The 22,156-nt window shown below is 36.6% G+C and overlaps 2 protein-coding genes and 2 pseudogenes across 2 annotated transcripts; 2 read left to right on the top strand and 2 right to left on the bottom strand.

Annotated features, from left to right (window-relative positions):
- Positions 1 to 10,092: 10,092 nt before the first annotated feature.
- Positions 10,093 to 12,250, top strand: LOC132178289 (receptor-like protein 7). Its single transcript, XM_059590731.1, has 2 exons — positions 10,093 to 10,176; positions 10,322 to 12,250. The coding sequence occupies exons 1-2, from the start codon at positions 10,093 to 10,095 to the stop codon at positions 12,248 to 12,250; spliced, it is 2,013 nt and encodes a 670-aa protein (XP_059446714.1).
- On the top strand, positions 12,247 to 12,876 carry LOC132178290 (putative receptor like protein 25). Its single transcript, XM_059590732.1, has one exon. It carries the CDS (start codon positions 12,247 to 12,249, stop codon positions 12,874 to 12,876), a length of 630 nt encoding a protein of 209 aa, XP_059446715.1.
- Positions 12,877 to 14,855: 1,979 nt separating this feature from the next.
- The window catches only part of LOC132178291 (PH, RCC1 and FYVE domains-containing protein 1-like), a 13,543-nt pseudogene continuing 6,242 nt past the window's right edge, over positions 14,856 to 22,156 (bottom strand).
- On the bottom strand, positions 17,305 to 21,248 carry LOC132179827 (uncharacterized; annotated as a pseudogene).

Below are 22,156 nucleotides of genomic sequence, written 5' to 3' on the forward strand. Positions count from 1 at the left end.
TGTCATCACGTAAATGATTCTTGAATAATCATTGCCATGAACATTGCTTATACTTTTCTAATAAATGTTTAGACTTTGATTTTTTTTTTTCTTCTCTTTTGTTGGGGTTACTGGGTTAGAGGGAAGTGGGAAGTATTTTGCATCAGACATTGTTCTTGAATTCCTAAAACCTGATTTACTTGCTGGTTCCTACTTCTTGGAATTGGCGTCATCTGGGCCTCTGGCTATCCACTATCTACATATGTAAATGTGGATAATAACTATGTCCGTATTCTCTTTATATATATATATATATATATATATATATACTAGTTAGGATGGAACGTGCAATGCACGTGCTTAGTTCTCTGTGTTATGTATTATTATAATTGTTAATATTATAATTTTAATATCATACATATATTATAAAATATATTTAATATCTAGATTATTGAAAAGTATATATTGAATTTTTTTTTTTTAAAAAAAAACTATAAAATTAAGTAAATATACCAAATGAATTCAAATTACACCAAGGGATGCCACCCATCTATTGGAGAGAAAAGAAACGAACAAAACAAAAACAAATATTAAAAAAAAAAAAAAGTGTTTAAAGAGCATAAATCCATCAGAGTATCCGTGATTTTATAACAAAATAGTTTTGGCACTAATAGCACCAAATACTACGCCTTACCCAAAACAAGGCACCAAATATCATTGGTTACACACGAAACATGACCATATGTCACAACTAATTATTAATCAACAATCAAATCTTTCTTTTTGATAGAAAAGTTATGTAATTAACCTATAATTCTGTTACAAAGTAAACCAAACATACAACAGTGACCATCCCATGAAACTATAAGATTGCATAAAAGAATGCTGAGTCACAACAAATTGGATAAGGAGGAACTTTGTGCATACATGGTATGTAACAAAGCTACATTAGTATGCTGCTTCACTGATTTACAAAACAAAAAACATCTACAGTCAAATTCAAGGCCGCTTCTTTCTCCATAGATTACGAAAAAGCCATTAATTAATGATTTCGATTCATGGCTAGAAAGATTGTACATAGAAGAGTAGCAGAAGTATAAGCAAACAAACATATTGACAAGCAATAACCTTTGTCCGAGCTGGATGACCGGAACTTTGTCCCAATATGCTCTTGAAATCCAACTCCAATTCATTCTCTGCTTTCACAAGAAAAAAATACCATCATTGTACTCGTGAATATGGTAAAATTCATTACAAATCTCTGTAAGATTCACCAGGCAATAAGGTGGAGAACTAAAAAAAGAAAAGAAAAAAACTACTACTTTTCAAATTGAGAGAAAACCAATGAAATCACTGCTGTATTTTCTTCCCTCATATAGGCATTTAGGGAGGTGCAAGCACCCTTTTGCAAAATCAAAACCCCATGTTAATACAGGTCCCCATCTTAAAGAAAAAGGGGAAAAAACTTTAGACAAGGTTAGCATGCATATAAATAAAAGAGGAAGGCATACAGAAACTGTGCCATAAAAACTCTTAGATTGCTCGCATAATTTAGCAATGGAAGATATTTTTCTTCGCTGCACAATTAACACCTTAACATTCCCACAAGAAAACATAAGGCCATAGAGTATCATCCATCATAGCAACAAACAATAAGATCATCCACTACTCAGTGCACGTTGCTGTTAATATATTTTTAATTTGTTATGAAGTGTCTAAAAATCCCAGATCATGTATTGCTGAAAGCTTATATATAGATATTACAATATTGGAAAATGTGAGAAAAAGTTGCAGATAGAATGAACTTCACAATTGTTCCAATGTTGAACAATAGCCGAGGTATAAATTATATGATGGGAAATAAAATCACGTTAGAAGTGTAATATCACCAAAAGTAAGATATTCTATACAAACTTGTGAGTATAGGGACAAAAAAAAAAATATACCTGTCATGAAGGTTTAAACCATGTCCTCACAAAATAAATCAACACGGGATCATTTACAACAAACAAAAACCATCTTTATTTGGCCTCTCCAACATTTCATGATATAACCAAATCAAGTCATCACTTTCTGTATTCACAAATCAAAATTAAGACGTAGCAAACCACAATCAGTTGAAATTTATAGTTTTTTCTTAGCTTGACAGGGGAAACTTGCTTCTAAATCATAAACATAATCAACAAATTATGAGTATTCTAATTCGGAGAAATGAAGAATTAGTGTGTTGGGGCTTGCAAAGAAGAAGCAGAAGGAAGAAAACTCACTGTGGGGGATCAAAAGTGCGTGAAAAAAGACATGCCAGAAATCCCATGGAAATTTTCCTCACAAACAATGACCTGCAATTGCCACATGTGAGAAACACAAATATATGAATAACACCATATGCTAGACTATTGTCAGAAGGCAAATTTGCATTTAAAATCGACATCATTCTTCCACCCATTTTTCTTTTTCATAAATATTCTTGCATGGTATGCCATTAGTGAAATGATATTTATGCAATATTTGGAACTATTTATCCCAATAATGGGGAAGAAAAAACTTAAGCCAAGAGAAAATTGCTTATGCATCAAACTTTGACGTTTATAGCAGATTTCCTCCAAAGAGTTGCTTCAAGATTTATATATTTCATATAAGTGAAACTTTTTACGAACATTGCAAATAATTCCAAACTTACTGCCAATGATGGCATCAGGGCAGAACGAAGAAACTAAAAGAAATTGCGGTGACAAAGTTAAATTTACACATCAATTTCCTATATTTTCCTTATATTTCTTTCTAATCTAAAAAAGATACCATGAAATAAATAAAAGGTATAAACCATGGATTCAATTTAAAATACTTCAATAAAAGAAAATAGACCATGGGTTCAATTTTTCAAAAATAATAAACCCATAGAACGAGATGAATTTACAAAAGAAATTTGTAAAAAATGTATTTTAAATTGATGTTAATTTAGTTCATCAACTCATGCCAACACAATCAAGAAAGGAGAGCCCTAATATCAGGATGAAAGCATTGGATAGGGTGAGATACTAAGCACTATTTTCTGCTTAGTGTTGTTAAATCTCCCAACGGTTGGGATTAAATAGAAAACAAATAAACACTACAAAAAAACAATTTTTTTGTGACTGGAGATTTCTGACGTTTTAAGGTGTTTGACACGTCAGAAAATGGTTCTGACATGTCGTTTCTGACGCGTGTAGATTGTCAGAAACATAGGTGACAGGAAAAAATTTTTCCTAACGCGTCAATATGTGGAACGTCAGAAAATTCTGACGTTTTACTATATGCCACGTCAGAAAAATTTTCTGACGTGGTATAGTCTCCAACGTCAGAAAATTCTGACGTTGGAGTTCCACCACGTCAGAATATTTTCTGACGTGGCAGTATAGACACGTCAGAAAATATTCTGACGTTGTAGTGTCGCCACGACAGGTTATTTTTTGACGGGGCAACACTCCAACGTCAGAAAATTAGGGTTTTTTTTTTTAAATTTATTTTTTTTCCCCCCGATTTGTTTCCTGGGTTTTTTGCTTCCTGATTTGCTTCCCCTGATTCAACGAGCTTCCAGATTTGCTTCCTCAAAAACAATTCAAAAATGCAAATTTTTGTTTTCTGGGTTTTTTGCTTCCTCAAAAACAACAACAACAAAAATGTTGTTGTAGGACAAATAAACAACAAAAATTGGCACTAGGACAAAAACAATTTTTACAGAATCTAGGATGGAACTATATCCTTCCTGATTTGCTTACAATTGGCAATTTCATAGGATGGAACTAGGACAAAAATGCAACTGATTAGTCTACAATTTTTTTCTTTCCTGATTTGTCTACAATTGGCAATTTCATAGGATGGAACTAGGACAAAAACAACAAAAATGAGTATAGAAATTCAGTCATGTTGGCAATTCGAAAATGAGTACAGCCATGTTGCATTTGGTATGTACAGAAATTCAGTTACATATAATTCGACATTCAGATCTATCAACATAAGAAATAAATAGATACAGTCATGGAATAACTGGTAAGTCATTAAGTTAGTTCCACAATTATATTACGATATATGTCAAACCAAAATGGAAAACAAAATCCAACCAAACTAATGCGTCCTATATGACTAGGTTAGACTTGGCAATATGCAAATGCCATAATATACTGGCAACATCCATGAGCTTCTCATACCGCTATTTCCAAAGGCTTCCCAGATAGCTTAATGTATACTAGCAACAACATCCATGAGCTTCTTCACAATCTGCAGTAAGAAATAAATTCGAAAAAATGTTACTCTACAAAGAGAAACAAATACTCTACTCTATCCTGTGGAAGACAAGACTGAATAAATACTCTACTTTAAAGTAGAAACTTTCCTCCATGACCTACCACAGAATCTTATGTTATAAATAGGTATTTATTGTCAAACACATCTATTTCACAAACAACAAGAAAACCTAACCAAAAGTAGCAGTTTAATTTATAAATTGAAGCATAAATTACCTTCAAGAACATAGAAGTAAATTGATAATTGATATTTTCTACCGGTACCCAAATATCATAATTTGTCCTCTTCATAAAGAATAGCAAGTGCTCATAGTTACAAGAGGCCCAACCTATTAAACATCAAACGATATTTTGACTAAACATCCATCAAATGCAACTTACTATTTATCATATAGACATAATTATATGTATCACAAACATGCAGTCAATACGTCAATCATATACAACCAAACTATATATATGTTACAACGAATATAAACAATGACAAAATATATAATATGTTTACCAATACGTCAATCAATCAAGACGTCAATCAACTAGACATTAACAACATATATAATATGTTTACCAACAACGAACTCACAGACAATGCTCAATCTAGGTCGATAGCTTCCTCATTCGACAACTTCTCCGCAGCACCTGGAGATGATAAAACAATCAACCAAGAAGCAATAAGTACTTTTCTTATCAGGATCCTAGGCGAAACACAACAAAGGGCACCCAAACAACTTTAACATATATGCTAACCAAAATGACATTATTATAATAGAACAAAAAATGCAATACCTACAATTATAAATCATCATCAATGTTACGTATATATATATATATATATATTCCGACTGAAAAATAATATCCTTCTAGAATTAAACGCAAACACAATGCCAACGTTTAGTAGTATAAATAATAACAAACATTACCGAGGTCACTATCAATAATAACAACATAAAAAACAATACTAATTCCAATCAAATGTATCACCAAACCAATGAAGAACAAAACATTTTGCAACAAGAGTGTCCATATATATATATCATATTCAAGAAAGCTTAAAGCAAAAAAAACAAATTGCATTACCTGGTGCATTCCCCACCGACGATTTCACCACCAAACGGGCTGGAGATTCTTTGCCTGACACATCTTTAACTCGAGTCATACCGGATAAGGGCCTCGACTTCAACATGGCCTCAAGTTGACGAAAACGTGCCTCGTAAAAAGTGTTCATATTAGCCTCGTTGTCAGCTAGCCGCACAGCAACCTGCTGATCAACCTGCACACGCTGTGCATCTAACAGCGCAGCTATCTCCGCCCTGTGCCTCTCCCGTTCAGCTTGCTGCACCGCTGCCTGCTCAGCTAGCTGCGCTGTTGCCTGCTCAGCTAGCTGCGCCGCTGCCTGCTCTCACTGTGTCTGTAACTGCGCCTTTGCCTGCTCTCGCTGTGTCTCTAGCAGCGCATCCATCTCCTGCTTGTGCTTCTCCCGCTCAACTTGTAGTGCAGCTTCTATCATTTCTGGGACATCAGAGCTCTTGGAAGGTTGTGAGCGTGGCGCGACTGGTCTATAGTACGAGTGTATGCTGCCGCGCACAGGTAGTATACCGGCTCCAACCTGGCGAACCCGACCAGCATACTCTGGCTTATTGCCCAGCCCCTGTGTGTACGCATCGTCGGGCGCCCACCGTACGGTGCCCTCGGTTACAGATTTTGCAGTAGCAGGGTCAGTGGGAAGCAACTCCTTCATCCTCTCCTATATGGTACACATTAAAAATAAGCAATTAGAAATACAACCATCAAATTTCACCCAGGCAAAATCATACCCAAACTTGTTAAAAATCATAGAAAGAAACCAATCATTCAAAGGTCAATACTTTACCACTAAATCAACTTCCCATACACAAAAAAAAAAAAAAAAAAGAGAAGAGAAAGAAGCAATAGCAATACCCAATCACTAACCTGAGTAAGCAGTATCCAACAATAGCTATTTTAGTTTGTTGCTCAGCTTCTCCCTCTATCTCAGCAACTTTTGTCGGATCTTCGTGGTTTTCACTCTGTTCAGTTGATCCGTCGCCGGTGGTCTTAAATCCGTCAAGATCGCCGCCATTAGGTCACCGGCGCGCCGCCACGCTTCGGCCAAAGGTCTACGCGTGGGCTTCACACGCCAGTCAACCATCCTGGCACATGAGATGCATGCGCCTGAAACCCTAATTAGGGCTTGGCGTGTGTGATGCACGCGCCTCATGCGGCTGCCAGCCCCTGGCGCGTGTACCACATGCGCCAGTCAGTCCTCTCTTCCTTTAGATGACACATGTCCTCCAGAGAGCCCTCCACGTCAGCCCTAGCTCCTCTGCCACGTGTCATCTCTGAGGGGAAAAAAAAATCATATCCGGATCCAAGATCTCCAACCCGATCCAAAACCGGTTCTAACCGGGTCATCGGGATCTAAATTGGTCCAAATCGGGTCAATTTCGGATCCATCCAAGTCATCCGACCCGATCCAAAACCGGTTCCAACCGGGTCATCGGGCTCAAATCGGATCTCCCCAACCCGGTCCAATATCGGTCCTAAACAGGGTCACCGGGTCGAGCTCTCCAAACTGGTCAAAATTTGTCAATCCGATCCATCAGGTTAGACCTGGTTATATAATTTCGGGTCAACCATTTTAGTGGTCAATGGGTTTTGGCCAACTTTGGCACATGTAACTGGCCCAATAGACTCAAGTCTCAAGCCCAAAATATTGTGTCCAATCCATCCCAATGGATTCAAATCTCAAGCCCAACATTTTGGGTCCAACAGCCACCATCAGGCACCAGCTGCCACTACCTTCCATCCACTGCCTCTGGCCGCCCAACTCCAGCCACCTCCGGCAACTTTTCCTGCGGACCTAAAAAAAGAAAAAAAAAAAATCCCTTCTTTTTCCCAAACCTTGAGTTTGAGGGGGGATATTAGAGTATTTTTATGAAATCACCTGGATCCAAGCTTTTCAACTTGATCCAATGGGTTAGAACCAGGTACTGCCACCACCAGCTGCCATCCACCGCCTCCGGCCACCCAACTCCGGCCACGCTCCGGTGGCCAAAAATATATATATATTCCTTTATATTTCCAACCTCAATTTTATACATTGAGTTTGAAGGGGGATGTTAAAATATTTTATATATTATTTTAGGGTTTATTGTCTTTTCTATTAGGGTTTATTCTCTACCTTAATTAATATATAGTTACTTGCCTATCACTCATAGCCTCTATATAAATAGAGGCATCTGTATTCATTCATACAATATACTATTCAATACAATGTAGTCTATTATATCTTCCACTCTCTCTCTTCTCTCTCTCTTTCTTCCGCTCCCCACAATATATTTAACAAATACAATATCTTAATTTCATTTGATGACCACTTGTTTAGACCATAATGCACAATGTACTTTATTTCATCTCTTAAATCACTAGCTAGGATCTCAACTATGTTACAATGATGTTGTCTTGTTAGCTGATATGAAATAGGTGTACAGAGTAACATTACTAGGATTACAATGATGCTAGGATTTATTGTAAGTAATATGGCCACCTGACTTGGCTTGACTAGTTGACTTCTTCTCTCCGATGAAGCCAAGCCAGGTCAGGTCAGGTCATCACGTAAATGATTGTTGAATTAATCATTGTCATGAACATTGCTTATACTTTTCTAATAAATGTTTAGGTAAAATCTATTTAATCCCCTCAAATTACCACCCCAATGACAATCTACCATATAAACTATCAATTGCGACAATTTACCCTCCAAACTACCAAAACAATGACAATGTACCCCAATTTTTTTTTAAAAAAATGATGAAATTAACCTTACTAAAATAAAAATAAAAATACTAAATTTTATTTTTTTTTTCAAATTTTTAAGGATATTTTTGTCTTATTGAAAATTTTGTAGGGGTAATTTCGTCATTTTGCTAATATTGGGGGTACATGGTCATTGTTTTGGTAGTTTGAGGAGTAAATTGTCGTAATTGATAGTTTGGGGGATAGATTATAATTGGGGTAGTATTTTGAGGGGGTTAAGTAAACTTTACTTTAAATGTTTAGACTTTGATAATTTTTTTCTTCTTCCCTTTTAATTGTTGGGGTTAGAGGGAAGTGTGAAGTGTTTTGCATTAGATCTTGTTCTTGAATTCCTAAAACCTGATTTACTTGCTGGTTCTTACTTCTTAGAATTAGCGTCCTCTGGTTTTGTGTCCTTTCTATTTGCATGCTTTTTCAAGTCAGATAATTTAGAAGCGAAAAGTGGAAGAAACGGAGAGACCTATGACGAGGAGGATGATCAAATTAAAGGTGAAAATGCGGGCGAATAATAATATTCGCATTCACTATCCACACTTATATATATATATATATATATATATATATATATTAAATTCACTAAATTGACGTTGTTTTGGATTTGCCTTTAGGTTATGTTAGTTTTTTATTACTTTCATCTCAAAGTTATACATCATGCCTCATAGCCACACTTTCTCTTTTTTCTTTTTCTTTTTTTCAATTCATATTAAAAAGAAAGAAAAAAAAAAAAAACCTAAAAAATAGTGGGTGGTGAGCACCTAGTGATGGAAATGGATCCTCTCCATTTTAAATGAAATGGAGAGGAGCCATTTAGGCAAAAATGTGGGACAATTGAGACAATATTGTTCCCATCTTGTAAGATAAGGACAACTATGAACCCATGATTCAGTTAATTTCTGGTATTTTCTATTTGCATGCTTCTTTGCTTAGCTGTTTTGAATACTTTTTATAATCCAATCCAATCCTTACATCATCCCAACAACTGAAAAATTACTTTCAGAGCATAAATCGTGATTATCCAAAAAAAAAAAAAAAAAAAAAAGGGGGGGGAGGTGGTAATGGAGCTAATTTTTCGATTTTTTTTTAAGGAGGCAATAATGGCAGAATGTCGTTATTGAATCTTCTTGAACTGGGTATGGGCATGTTAAAAAAAAAAAAGTTTTTTTATTTTTTTTTTAGAAAAAATGTAAATGACTATGGGCATGACATCTAAGTGGAAGTTGCCTACTATAACATCAACCTGATACTGATAGGGATGAATCGGATGATGTTGGGAAAAGGGGACGAGACGACTTGACTTGAGCTGCCTTGAGGTGAGATAAGGAAAAGGGCATTAGACGACTTGACTTGAACTGAGATAAAAACAAGGAGCGGTGGAGATTTGGATAACCCAATTTCGACGAAATTTCTGGGCATACCTTGAAAGGGAAATGCGGATGAATCGGATGATGTTGGGAAAAGGGAACGAGACGACTTGACTTGAGGTGAGATAAGGAAAAGGGCATGAGACGACTTGACTTGAAGTGAGATAGAAACAAGGAGTGGTGGAGATTTCGATAAGAGGAATGATAGGGACCCAACTTTTTTGCCCAACAAAAGTCTAACTTTTGCCTTATTTATTTTTAAAAAATAAAATAAAATAAAAAATGGAAAAAATGTTTGAAGCAACCCTATCTATTTTTTGTCTTTCTTATATTTGGTATTTTTTTAAAAATGAAAAATGGTATTTTTTTCATAATAATGTCATTTTTTTCAAGAAAATGTCATTATTATGAAGAAAAATACTATTTTTCATTTTTTAAAAAATATTAAATAAAAGAAAGGCCAAAAATATATAGGGTTGATTCAGACATTTTTTCCATTTTTTATTTTGTTTTTTTTAGAAAAAAAATAAAGGGTAAAAGTTGGACTTTTGTTGGGCAAAAAAGTTGGGCCTTTAGCATTTCTCTTTCGATAAACACAATTTCGACGAAATTTCTGGGCATACCTTGAAAGGGAAATGCTTTTTCTGCATTCTGCCCACCATCTCCCCACCATCTCTTCTCCCTATAAAGGCTCCGATCATTCACCTCCATGGCTCCATGTAAGCTTATCTAAGAGCTAAACAAAATTCAGTACAAAATATTATCATGGGTTTATCACCTTCTCTCTTTGCCTCCATGCGCTTCCTTCTTTCACTGTTGTTGTTTTATCTTATACTGTTTTCTGCCTCATTTTCTTTTGTGCAGCCAGTGTGCCATGATGATGAGAGCTTTGCCTTGTTGAAATTCAAGGAAAGCTTTACCATCAATCAATCTGCCTCTGCTTGTTCGAAGGTTTCGTCGTGGAAGCCTGAAAGCGGCGATTGCTGCAGGTGGGATGGTGTTAAGTGCAATGCGGACACGAGTCATGTGATTAGTCTCGACCTCAGCAGCAGCTGTCTTTATGGTTCTATCAACTCCACTAGCAGTCTCTTTCAGCTGGTTCACCTCCAGAGCCTTAATCTTGCCGAAAATCACTTTAATTTTTCTCGTATTCCAACTGCTTTTAGACAGCTTTCGAGGCTAACAAACCTTAATCTCTCTGCCTCTGCATTCTCTGGCCAAATTACTTCCAAAGTTTTAGAGCTTTCTAACTTAATTTCCCTAGATCTGTCATACAATCCATTGAAGCTCCAAAAGTCCGGCCTCAAAAGTATAGCTCAGAAATTAACAAACTTGAAAGAACTAGATCTTAGTGGGGTTGACATATCATCCACTGTACCCAATATCTTTGCAAACTTCTCTACTTTAACATCTCTATTTCTGAGAGACTGTGGCTTACACGGTGAGTTTCCCATTGAAATTTTCCATTTACCCAATCTTCAGTATCTTCTTGTGGGACATAATACATACCTCACTGGCAGTCTGCCAGATTTTAACAAAAGTAGCCCCCTCCAATATCTAGGACTTACTGGGACGAGTTTCTCTGGTGAGTTACCAAATTCAATTTGTAACCTTAAGTCATTATATTATTTTGCTGCTGGAAACTGCAATTTCTCTGGACCATTACCGTCTTCACTTGGAAACCTTACCCAACTAATCTTGCTCAACCTATATGTAAACAGGTTGCATGGTTCAATTCCACAGTCAATATTTAGGCTTGTGAATCTTGAAAATCTCAATCTATTTTCTAATCGCTTGAGTGGCACTGTGGAATTTGACTTGTTTCTAAAACTCAAAAACCTCAAGTCACTCCAATTATCCGGCAACAATATTTCTTTGCTTATAAAGCCTGCATGTACCAACGCAACTTTTCCAAAATTTGAAATTTTAACTCTAAGTTCCCTTGGCTTGAGTGAGTTCCCTGATTTTCTAAGGAACCAAGATGAGTTGGGGCTGTTGGATCTTTCTCACAACAAAATTCATGGCCAAATTCCAAAATGGATGTTGAATTTAAGCAAAAATACCCTTTGGGCCTTAGATCTAGGTTTCAACTCTCTAATTGGTTTTGATAAACTTCCAGTTATTCTCCCTTGGACTAATCTACAATATCTCAGCCTTGATTCTAACAAACTTCGAGGGTCACTCCCAATCCCCCCACTTTCCGTCATTAGTTATTCGGTCTCAAACAACAATTTGACAGGAGAAATCCCACACTTGATGTGCAATCTAAGTTCAATTGCTTTTCTTGATTTGTCAAGTAATTACTTGAGTGGCTTGCTTCCGCAATGTTTAGGCAACTTGAGTGATTCTCTTGTATTTCTAAATCTACATGACAATAACTTTCATGGAACCATTCCTCAAATATTTGTAGAAGGAAACAAATTGAGGATGATTGATTTTAGCCAAAATCGACTACAGGGGGGTTTACCAAGATCATTGGCCAATTGTACCATGCTTGAAGCTCTTAATCTGGGACACAATCAGATGAATGATACTTTTCCTTTTTGGCTGGGCATTCTTCCGAAGTTGAGTGTTCTCATTTTGCGATCTAGTGGAATCTATGGTGCAATGAGGAATCCTAATAGAAATTTTGATTTTCCAAACATACGCATCATTGACCTCGCTAGTAATGATATTACTGGTAAGTTGCCCTCTCAATACTTCAAAAATTGGAAAGCCATGCAAGTCGGTCATGTTAAGGGCTTAGTGTATATGCAAGCAAATGGTACGTCCACAACACCAATGGGCAAATGAGATTTACTAACAAAGGCTCGGAGAGAGTATACGAGAAAATCTCAAATGTCCTTAAAGCTATTGATCTCTCGAGCAATAGATTTGAAGGAGAAATTCCAGAAGTCGTGGGGTATTTGAAAGGACTTCAATTGCTTAACCTTTCCAATAACCTTTTCACAGGTCATATCCCTTCTTCCTTGGTGAACTTAAAAGAGCTAGAAGCATTGGACTTTGCTCAAAACAAGTTGTCTGGTGTAATCCCTTTGCAACTCGTGCAACTCACTTTCCTCTCATTGTTTAACGTCTCCCATAATCATCTCACAGGGCCTATACCACATGGGAATCAGTTTGACACATTTCCAAACAGTTCCTTCATTGGTAATTCTGAATTATGCGGAAGCCCTTTGTCAAAGAAATGTGAAAATTCAGAAGACTCGCCACCCCCACCTTCAACCTTTGAAGAGAATCAAAACTCATTGTCTTCATTTGAATTCGATTGGAAAGTAGTTGTGATTGGATATGGTTGTGGATTCATAGTTGGACTTCTTGTTGGGCAAATTGTGATCAAGCATGATTGGGTTATGAAGACTTTTGCAATTGGGCAGCCAACACGAAGAATGGCGATTTGGAGAGGATACATAAATTAAATATAGTCAGCTAACGTGTTTTCCTAGCCGTTAGCAGTAATAAATCGGTTTTCCTTTTGTTTTAGAGGGGTTTGGAAGGATAATATTGGGTAGCATGATTGTACTGGAAGGAATCGGTTGCTTGCATAAATATGAATGCAATAATAAGTTTATGTAGTAACTATTTCTGTTCTTTTATTGTCTAAGATAATGTTTGCCTGCCCATAAAGATTATAGGCCAATTTTTTTTTTTCTCCAAACCAATTTACGATAAGAAAAAGAAGAAGAAGAATTCTTACAATGTAAAACTTATATCACCAATTACGACTAACGAGGTTAGTTTCCATGAGTTTCTTATACAGGAACGATCGAGTTCTTGTCAATTCATCAAATTAAGCTCGTTTCAATGACGCGTTTGGGTCTAATTACAGCCACATCTAAAGAAAACCATTTTTTTTCCTAATTTAAAAGGAAGGTAGGGAAGATTGAGTCATAGTCATATCCAATGTCTCTATTAAGGCATTGGTGCAGTGAGACTCAAAGCGATTAATATTATTAATAGGATTAAAAATAATACTTCAGGCAAACTTCCGTCCAAAATTTGACAGAAATTTACATCAGCGCCCCTAAAAACTCGACACGTGTCTATATACTAATTAAAAAAATATATATATATATTTTTAAAATTAAAAATATTAAATTAAATTAGATTAAAAAAAAAATGGAAAAGGGGTGGCGGAACCCCCAATTTTCTCTTCCTCCTATTCCTCCAATTTCTCGGTGACCAAACATATAGAACAGATCGAGAGAAAATTATAGATAAGAATCAATATCTTCTTTACACAAGAATAAAGCAAAGACCCAAAATTGAAGTTCTAAAAATAACAGAGATCCAAATCAGAGAGAGAGATTCCAAAGAAAAAACATTGCGGCAGTAGTCTTCGCAAAGAAAAATCGTGAATTTCAAAACAAAGTATGAGGAAAACGCAAAATTTTCCCAAGTAAATTCTGGAAAAAGTAACATTACCTAGATGAGAAAATGGACGAACCTAAGCCTAGACGCTTTTCCCAGCCATTAGGGACCTGAAAGGCTTCCAAATTTTTTTATTTTTTATTTTTTATTTATTTTTTAATGTTTTCATTTATTTATTTATTTTTAATTTTTAATTAGGTATATGAACACGTGTCGAGTTTTTATTGGCACTGACGTGAATTTCTGTCAAATTTTGGACAGAAGTTTGATGAAGGTATCATTATCATTTCCGTCTTTATCCATAATCGAGATACCAATTATAATAAAAAGAGGATAAAAATTAAAAAATAAGGAGCTTAAGAGTTTTTAACCCTTAAAAATTAGCAAAAGCCATGACCATCAGACGAGTCGACGACGACTGAACTGTTCTCAGACATCTTCCGCCACCTACCAGAATCAAAGCATATATGAAACATACATATGTGTCAACGATGTAAGAGGTCCGACAGCATGCAACCAAAATCAATCAAACATGGACGCGCGTTGAGAACCATCCGATCTAAAGCCGACCAACCAGGCCATGCATCCTTCTTAATCTTCATTGATGATGATGCGCACTCGTATACATCGAATCACTCTTCCTTGGTACAAACGTTAAACACCATGCACTCCTCTCAGAAAACGACTGACACATACCCCAACTGAAAAGATTATGTGTTTGCAAAATGGGGTTGTGCAGGCATGCAAGAAGTAAACACCTACACCACAAAAGAACAAAATTCTCTTCAACCATTCGCCGCGTGCCAAACACCAATCCACCATTTACCCCTATAAATACCACCCCACGCAAGGATGTTCACCATAGTAGAAACGTAATCACTCCACTACTATGGCTTACTCTTCTTTGCTCTCTCTGAGCCTCTGCTTTTTCGTTCTATTCCATGGCTGCTTTGCTCAGATAGCGCAAGAAACCCAACGACAGTACCAGCAGCAGCAACGGTTCCAGACCGAATGCCACATTGACAACTTAAACGCTCAAGAACCCACTCAGAGGTTCGAGTCCGAGGCCAGTGTCACTGAATACAGGGACCAGAACGATCAACAGTTCCAGTGCGCTGGAGCGGCTCTTTCTTGAGGCATTTTCTGAGCTTTGTTGAGATACAGCAGCTCTTGTATTAGAACTTGGTGATCTAATACTCTCCTGAAGGATATTTCCCCCATCCTGAGACAAGTTGGCAACTCTTGCAACATCTATGCGGGCTATCCTTTTGTCTAGCATTTTAGAAGACTCATTGATTGATGGAGTTTTATGAAGTGAATATTGTTGGTCAGACTCTAAGCTTGTAGGCAAGGAAGAAGAAATATTAGATGTAGCAGTTGTGTTTAGAAAATCTTCAACTTGAGAATGGATGGCTTTAAAGGTTTCACTGTCAGAAACCTCTGGGGGCAGCTTCTCTATCATGTCCTTTAACTGAAATCAAGAAATGCAGCACAAACAGTATAATGAGCATGCCTACCTACTAAGTAAGAGCTTGTTTGGTAATGTTTTTGAGAAGCGTTTCAGGTTTTGGACTTTTTGATAAAGTAAAAATTAAGAAGTGTTTTCGGTGAAGCCATATTTGAAGAAGTGGTCTGTGGGGTCTACAGAAGAAAATTCGTTTAGTAAAATGAAATCTGTTTTGAAAAGTAAAAAGCTGAGAAGTATTTTTAAAACATTAAAGAAGCAAAACCGAAAAGAAAAAGAAAAAAGAAAGAGATATGTTGGAGCTTGGGCTGCCACTCTTTCACCCGAGGGGGAAGGTGGGCCTCCCCCTCCTTTCCTCTGCAAGTGGCAAGTTACGGGTGGAGACCTCAACCCGCACCTCCCCCTCCTTTCCTCTGCAAGTGGCAAGTTAGGGGTGGAGACCTCAACCCGCGCTTCCGTAAGAGGCGTAGACTGTAGAGGATGGGTCTCCACTCCCAGCCCTTAAAGGGCTGAAAGAACCACCCTTGCGCCTGCACAAGAGGCACAAAGGAAGTGAGTCCCCCACTTTTGTGGGGGTGGACAACAGAGATGGAAGACGCACCTCCAGTGAAGGGGTGGCCTCCACTTATGGTCAATCGTTAATTTTATCGCTAATTTTTGTACAAGTAACGAAGTCAGTCTTTACATCCGAAAGAGCATATACTTTCAAAACATTTCTATATGAAAGGTGTGAGAAGTTTTTTGAAAAGTATTTTGTGGTTTGTTTTGAAAAATGTGTTAATGGCGAGAGGCAATGAAAACCCATTTGTATAAGTGTTGTTTGAGAAGTGTTTTTCAAAACTTCGGCAAACACCCCCTAAATCACTGTTGGGGAAGAAAACACAATGCTCATTTCATGTCATAGTTGTCCTGTTACAAACAATGATTCATGCGACTCAGCTTTTGCAATATAAAAGAGTTTATCTAAACTTACTGTTTACAAAGAAAATCAACTAAAAAATATTTTAGCCAAAACTAGCAATTCAAACTCTATCAAATACTTTGGCCAGAAAAAAAAAAAAAACACTATCAAATACATGTATTCTATACATATAAGCAAATAAGAGAGGAGCTTGTGCCTGGTTTATTTGCATGATCAGCCTGTTTCTTTAGAGTTTTTTGTTATTTAGGTTATAAGAAGTTATCTGAACTTTTCCTATCTTTCCTTTTATTTCTCTTTTTCCCTATATTTTTGTTTTTCTTTCTCAGGGTAGCCTTTTATATATATACCCTATCTGGTCGTGTTGCACCCCCCTTTTGGTGCCCTTACTAAGTCATTACTTATCGGAAAAAAGAAAAAGAAAAAAAAGATAGATCTCATTTGGTTTAAATATCAAATGGTTTTTCTTTTTCAGCTTGTTTTTTCTGCCAACAAGTAATCAAGTTTAATTAGACGACTACTTCTAGGCATTTAACTTGACATAATAAAATATCTTTAAACCACTGTGAAAAATACTGAATTGATGTAAAAATAACTTCAACAAGATTAGCTTAATTGTTAATTTTCAAATTATTAGTTAGGTTTTGATGAGCAATTGAACTTTTTAATAATTTAGTTTTCCTACTTGAAATACATCGTTTATCAGCAAAATCATTGGTTATGGGTATTTTATTTCTCCACTTTGTTATAGGATTAATATTACTTATACAGTAACTTGTAGGCATTAATTCTAAATTAGTATGAATATCCTAAACTGGTTAATAAACTCCGAGTAAATTGGTTTTAATACTCATGGGTATCAGAGCACATTTAACATTTTCAGCGTTTCTTTTAATACTCTATAGTGGAACACTAAATCATGTTTTTTAGGTGCTGAGATTATTTGGTTTTCAGTAGTTGAGAATTACAGAAGCCATTGCAGGCTGCATCAACCAGCTATGTTAACTATGAATGTTAAAAAAAAAAAAAAAGCATTCTCGGATGTATCCCAAAGCCATGGGTATACGCTTCACAAATTTTACAATAATTTGCAATTTCAAATCATATGTGTAATAATTTTTGTGCTACCACCTACGCCTGGAACAACCTTAATATATGAAACCTCATCGATTTCAATGACAAAGATGGGTATTCAGTAAAGTAAAATACATGTTTTGCGACAGACTTGACAAGTTCTCTGGTTACTCTACACTTGAAAGATTCCTCTTCAGCAAATGAAACAGCTTGTCGAGCATTTTCATATGACTTCCTAAGCTCCACATCTTGAGCATCGCACTTCTGCTTCAAACTTCTAGCCTGAAGGAGAGGAGAAAAGAATGAAATAGTTATTGTTTAGGGACAGCTTCATGGTTTACAATCCTATACTGATAAGAAAAGAAGAATAGGGTGTTTAGAAAAGGAATATAATTAGTACTTGGTTTTGCAACTTTGACACTTCATGAGTCAGGAGTTCATTGTCTTCCTGAGACTTTCAATAAGACTCCTCGAATATGCCGGACTGACAGAGCGTGGAGGGCTTGGTTTCCTCGAGTATGGCAAAGCAGGTCTTGAGTTACAAGGCTGAGGTGATAATGGCATAACCAGTTTCAAAGCATTTTGAAAAGCACTAAACGAACTTGGAATGATTGAACTCGTCATAAATGGGCGGTCTCGTGCAAAACCAAGTGCCAGCTGAACTGGAGTTAGGCCATACTTCTTGGCCAACTCAAGATATTCTATTGTTGCTTCCTGAAATTCAGTTGTAACATCAAGAACACCAGCATTCAGTTGACTGTGAAATTAAGTTTCTAGATGGGTCTAGAGCTGAAAGCTAAATAACAAGGAAAGCAAAAGCAACAACTTTCAAAAACTCCAAGTCCTGATTCAGCCATTTGCTTTTAACCCCTTTTCAATTGAAAACAGAGAAAAAAAAAAAAAAAAACAAAATAAATAAGTACTTTCACAATAACAAATACATTTCATCTTCCTGTGCACACTACTTGGTGTGAATTTGAATATCAGTGTTATTACCATGCTCTTTCTACATGATATCTATATGTACCAAATGTAACAAAAGAGTGATTAACGTACCTTGGCAATTGATTTGTTATATCTTTCAATGTAGCCAGGGAGGAGATTCAGTCTTCCTTTTTTTGCAGCCTCGGAATTGATATCTACATATTTTCCGGAAAGTGATCTGCCGCCCAGTGGAGAATAAGCCAGTAAAGCAATATTGCAATTGTTTGGGTGGCAAACTTCAACAAGATCAACTGCAGAGAATCAAGTGGACAGACGAACTCCTCAGTTAAGAGGCTAACATAACCAAATCTGGAGTGAAATGATTTATATTGCATGATTGATCATGTTATCCTAAAATTTCCACAATACAAAATATTGTTTCATTCCTTACCTTAGTTGTTAAGAGGAGTAACCTGTTATCTTCTTAGAGTTTGGTTACCTTTCAATCAATAGTTTGAGCTCATGTTTTGTCCCTTGATTATTGTGACCGCAGATATTAATGCAAGACTATTGAAGAGTACCCTAGGTAATGTAGATAATGCAATTTGGAGTAAAATATGGTACATAAATAATATCAACTAGTAATAAAAAATTACTTAACAAAGTCAGCTGATGGACAAATGTTGAGGGCATAACTATCCATCCTTACCGGTAAATTCAGCTTTAAAGTCCAATTAGTGGAGCAGAAATGGGTATAACTGGGATCAAAATCCAATCAGTTGCCAGCCCGGCTTACCACCTTGGATTGTCATCCATACAAATATAAATCTTTGCCCCCCCCACCATGTCCGTGGTAAAATCAGCATGAGATAACAAGCACCAGAGTCAAAAATAGCCAAATTGTCAGCTTCTCCCTAAATATACTCCAATGAGAGTGAACTACTAAAACATAACATCAAACTGTACGTAACTAAACAATGCTGACAGGCCTATCTATGTTTCACCTCTAATGTCACATATGAGGAAGCCTCAGTGTTGGGAAATATTACAATTTCACAGCCTAAATCAAGCAAGCAAGCTCCTAGCTCCTTCATGAGAAAACAAGGAGAGGCTCCAGTGCTTCAACCAGCATCAGCTACCACGTTGAATAAATTCTTGGCAATAGCAACCATTTTGACAGAATCGTTTGCTCCAATACATATGGGAGCCAACATGGTAAGATACACTATCTTTTATTCACGATTTGCATACACCAACCAAAAAATTTTGATTTCCTCTAATAACTAATATGAAGATAGTGCACAAAATGAACTAACCTTCAAAACGACATGTAACTAGGAGACTCTAGCTGTTTTGAATACTGACAATCTTCGGTAGTCCTTCAACTTTTGCTACATGCACAAACTCCATCACTCCATATGAAGGCTCATTGGAAACACCAATGTAGCGTACCTAAATAGGTTCAAAAGAACCAGCAGCAAGAGAATTATTCAAGAATAATGGTAATACTCCAGTTATTTGAAAACAATCCAATAGTTGCAGCTTTTAAATTTCATTACTTCTTTCAGTTACAAGTGCATATCCAAATTCCAAAACAGCTATTACATTGTCTTTGTGTGCAATTGTCAGAAGAAGCAAACTCAAGACACTATAATAACAACATGCTATTTGTCCAATGTCACTACACTATAGATCTGGAGTTTTAATATATAGCGACTTAAGTGTTTAGAAGGATACAACATAAACGGGTATGAAAAGCCTGAACAGAAGGTTAACTTCAATTTGTTACCTTTCCTTCATCAATAAGTTCTTTACAAGCCTTCAGTTGCTCCACAAATGGTACACTTGGCCTCCATTTTGAAGGATCATATGAAAACTCACCAAACAATGCCACATAACGATAAGGCCTGGATTGTAACAGAATGCTGTGTCCTCAGAAACCACAACTTAAAACAACTTTTATTCAAATTTTCCTTCTGAAAAGCAAACAGCAGGTATAATAGGACTGATCCCTCAAATAATTGGATAATAAAGCATGCACAAATATAAACAAAGAGAACCCAGTGGAGAGATGATTAGGATCTAAGCATAAATAAACTTTTCTAGTCATCTACCATAATATAAGCAAAGAGCATCAAGCTGATAGATAATTGCGAAAATTCACAAGAAGAGATGGTGTTTGATACATCATACACCAAACTGGTGAAACCAAAACAAACAGAAAAGCACTGCAATTGCAAAAATCTTTATACCGCCAGCAGCCATATATTAAAGCATGTAGAGTTCACATACATCAGCTGAAAATGACAAATCACAACAAGAATATAGCGTGCACACTTCTATGTTCCAAGGAAACTAAACATACCAATGAATTTGCAACAAATCAATGTAATCAGTGCCAAGGCGCTTAAGGATTTTCTCCACGCTTTCTCTAAAATTTTCAGCATCGACCCGCAAAACCTTCGCATTGTCTCGTAGATAACTTGACCGTTCTGAATAACCGAATACTTTTGTGGCCAAAATAACCTATCCATTACAGGTAATACCCAAAAAATAAAAATTGCTACAGATTCTTAGTTCTTGCTTTCATGATTAACATTGCAATGTCAACTTCACAAAAAATCATTTTTATGCATAATATAACGCGAATCCCAGCTTTCGTCATCAAGATAAGAATTCGATCATAAAGTTTAATTTCAAAGAAAATTAGATATGGTGGAATAAAAAAAGAATTATATAGAACCCAAAAAAGAATATGAGGCAGTCATGCATGAAAAACAAATACCTTTTCACGATGTTGAGACTTGAGCCAGCTACGAATGTAGAGATCAGTTTTTCCTTGTGTCTCCTTCCTCATTGGAATTGGTACTGCAAAACAACAAGGTCGGAATGTCACCAAACAAAAAGCGTATGATTGTGTCTGTGTTAGTGATTAAGTTGTGAGAAAGAACGTACAGCCTCGGCAGTGTCAAGAGCATTAATGCCACGCTCAACCGCATAACTTAGCATTTCATGAGCTTTCCTGTGTTTTTTTGCTCCCCGAATGTCATCTGAAACATTAAATACATTTGTAATATGAAAAATAGCCCAACAAATCTTGGGTTAAGATAAAAAATACCAGTAATTAGACGAGCACTGATTGAAATAAAATTTACAAAAGCAGAAGTAACAGTTCTAAAAACCAACTGAGAATTGAGAATAACCAAGTCCGGACTATTACCTTACCCATAACATAAAACAAAAAAAAACAAAAAAGAAGGATTCTTTATAGTTCCAAAAGTGATTTCGCTAATAGAGAGGTCAGAGTCTCCGAGCTTCTTGTACTGCAACGCGCTCTTCTCGCCGAGTTTGGCGCAAATGCGGGTCTTCCTGGCGGGAGTTCTAGTTCCGACATGGTGGCGCGTTGGAGAGAGGGTGCGAATGGAGTAGAGGAAAGCAGGGACTGCAGAGAAGGAGGTGGAGGGTGTGGTCGAGAAGGCCACAACCACTGCCCACTGGTAAAAAAAAATGGCCTTATCGCGACGCAGCAGTTTGAATTCAATCCCTGCGAGCGTGAGACAGTGTGTCAGTGCGCCTGTGTGGGTGTGACCGTGTGAGCTTCGCTTCGTACTTGGAATGTGAGTCATGTGACCCTCCGCGTGTTTACGAAAGGTGGGCCTTTTCTGGTTATAATCATCATGTTATGGGCTTTGGACAATTGGGCAAAACCAGGCTTCTTCATGGCCTACTGGGCTACAATACCTTTTCAATTTCTCATGTACTTTTTCTTTCTTTCTTTTGCTTAATTTTCATGTAGTTTTTCTTAGGGTAAAAATGTGGATAGTTAACAACCGCTAGCTACCCGTTAACTGTTTTTGAAGGCAGTTAAGAAAATCCGCTAGCTGCCTAGGCGATTACAGTTAGTGGTTTTTGGTTTTTTCAACACTCCTAGCCGCCTATATATATA

Source organism: Corylus avellana, chromosome ca4 (assembly GCF_901000735.1).
Source record: "Corylus avellana chromosome ca4, CavTom2PMs-1.0".
NCBI classification, from domain to species: domain Eukaryota; kingdom Viridiplantae; phylum Streptophyta; class Magnoliopsida; order Fagales; family Betulaceae; genus Corylus; species Corylus avellana.

What these genes read in the sequence shown, in the direction of transcription:
- LOC132178290 (XM_059590732.1), top strand. Translation starts at nt 12,247, where the DNA reads ATGAGATTTACTAACAAAGGCTCGGAGAGAGTATACGAGAAAATCTCA.
- LOC132178289 (XM_059590731.1), top strand. Translation starts at nt 10,093, where the DNA reads ATGCTTTTTCTGCATTCTGCCCACCATCTCCCCACCATCTCTTCTCCC. An exon ending in ATTCACCTCCATGGCTCCAT is followed by an intron (nt 10,177 to 10,321) that starts GTAAGCTTATCT and finishes TCTTTTGTGCAG; the next exon opens with CCAGTGTGCCATGATGATGA.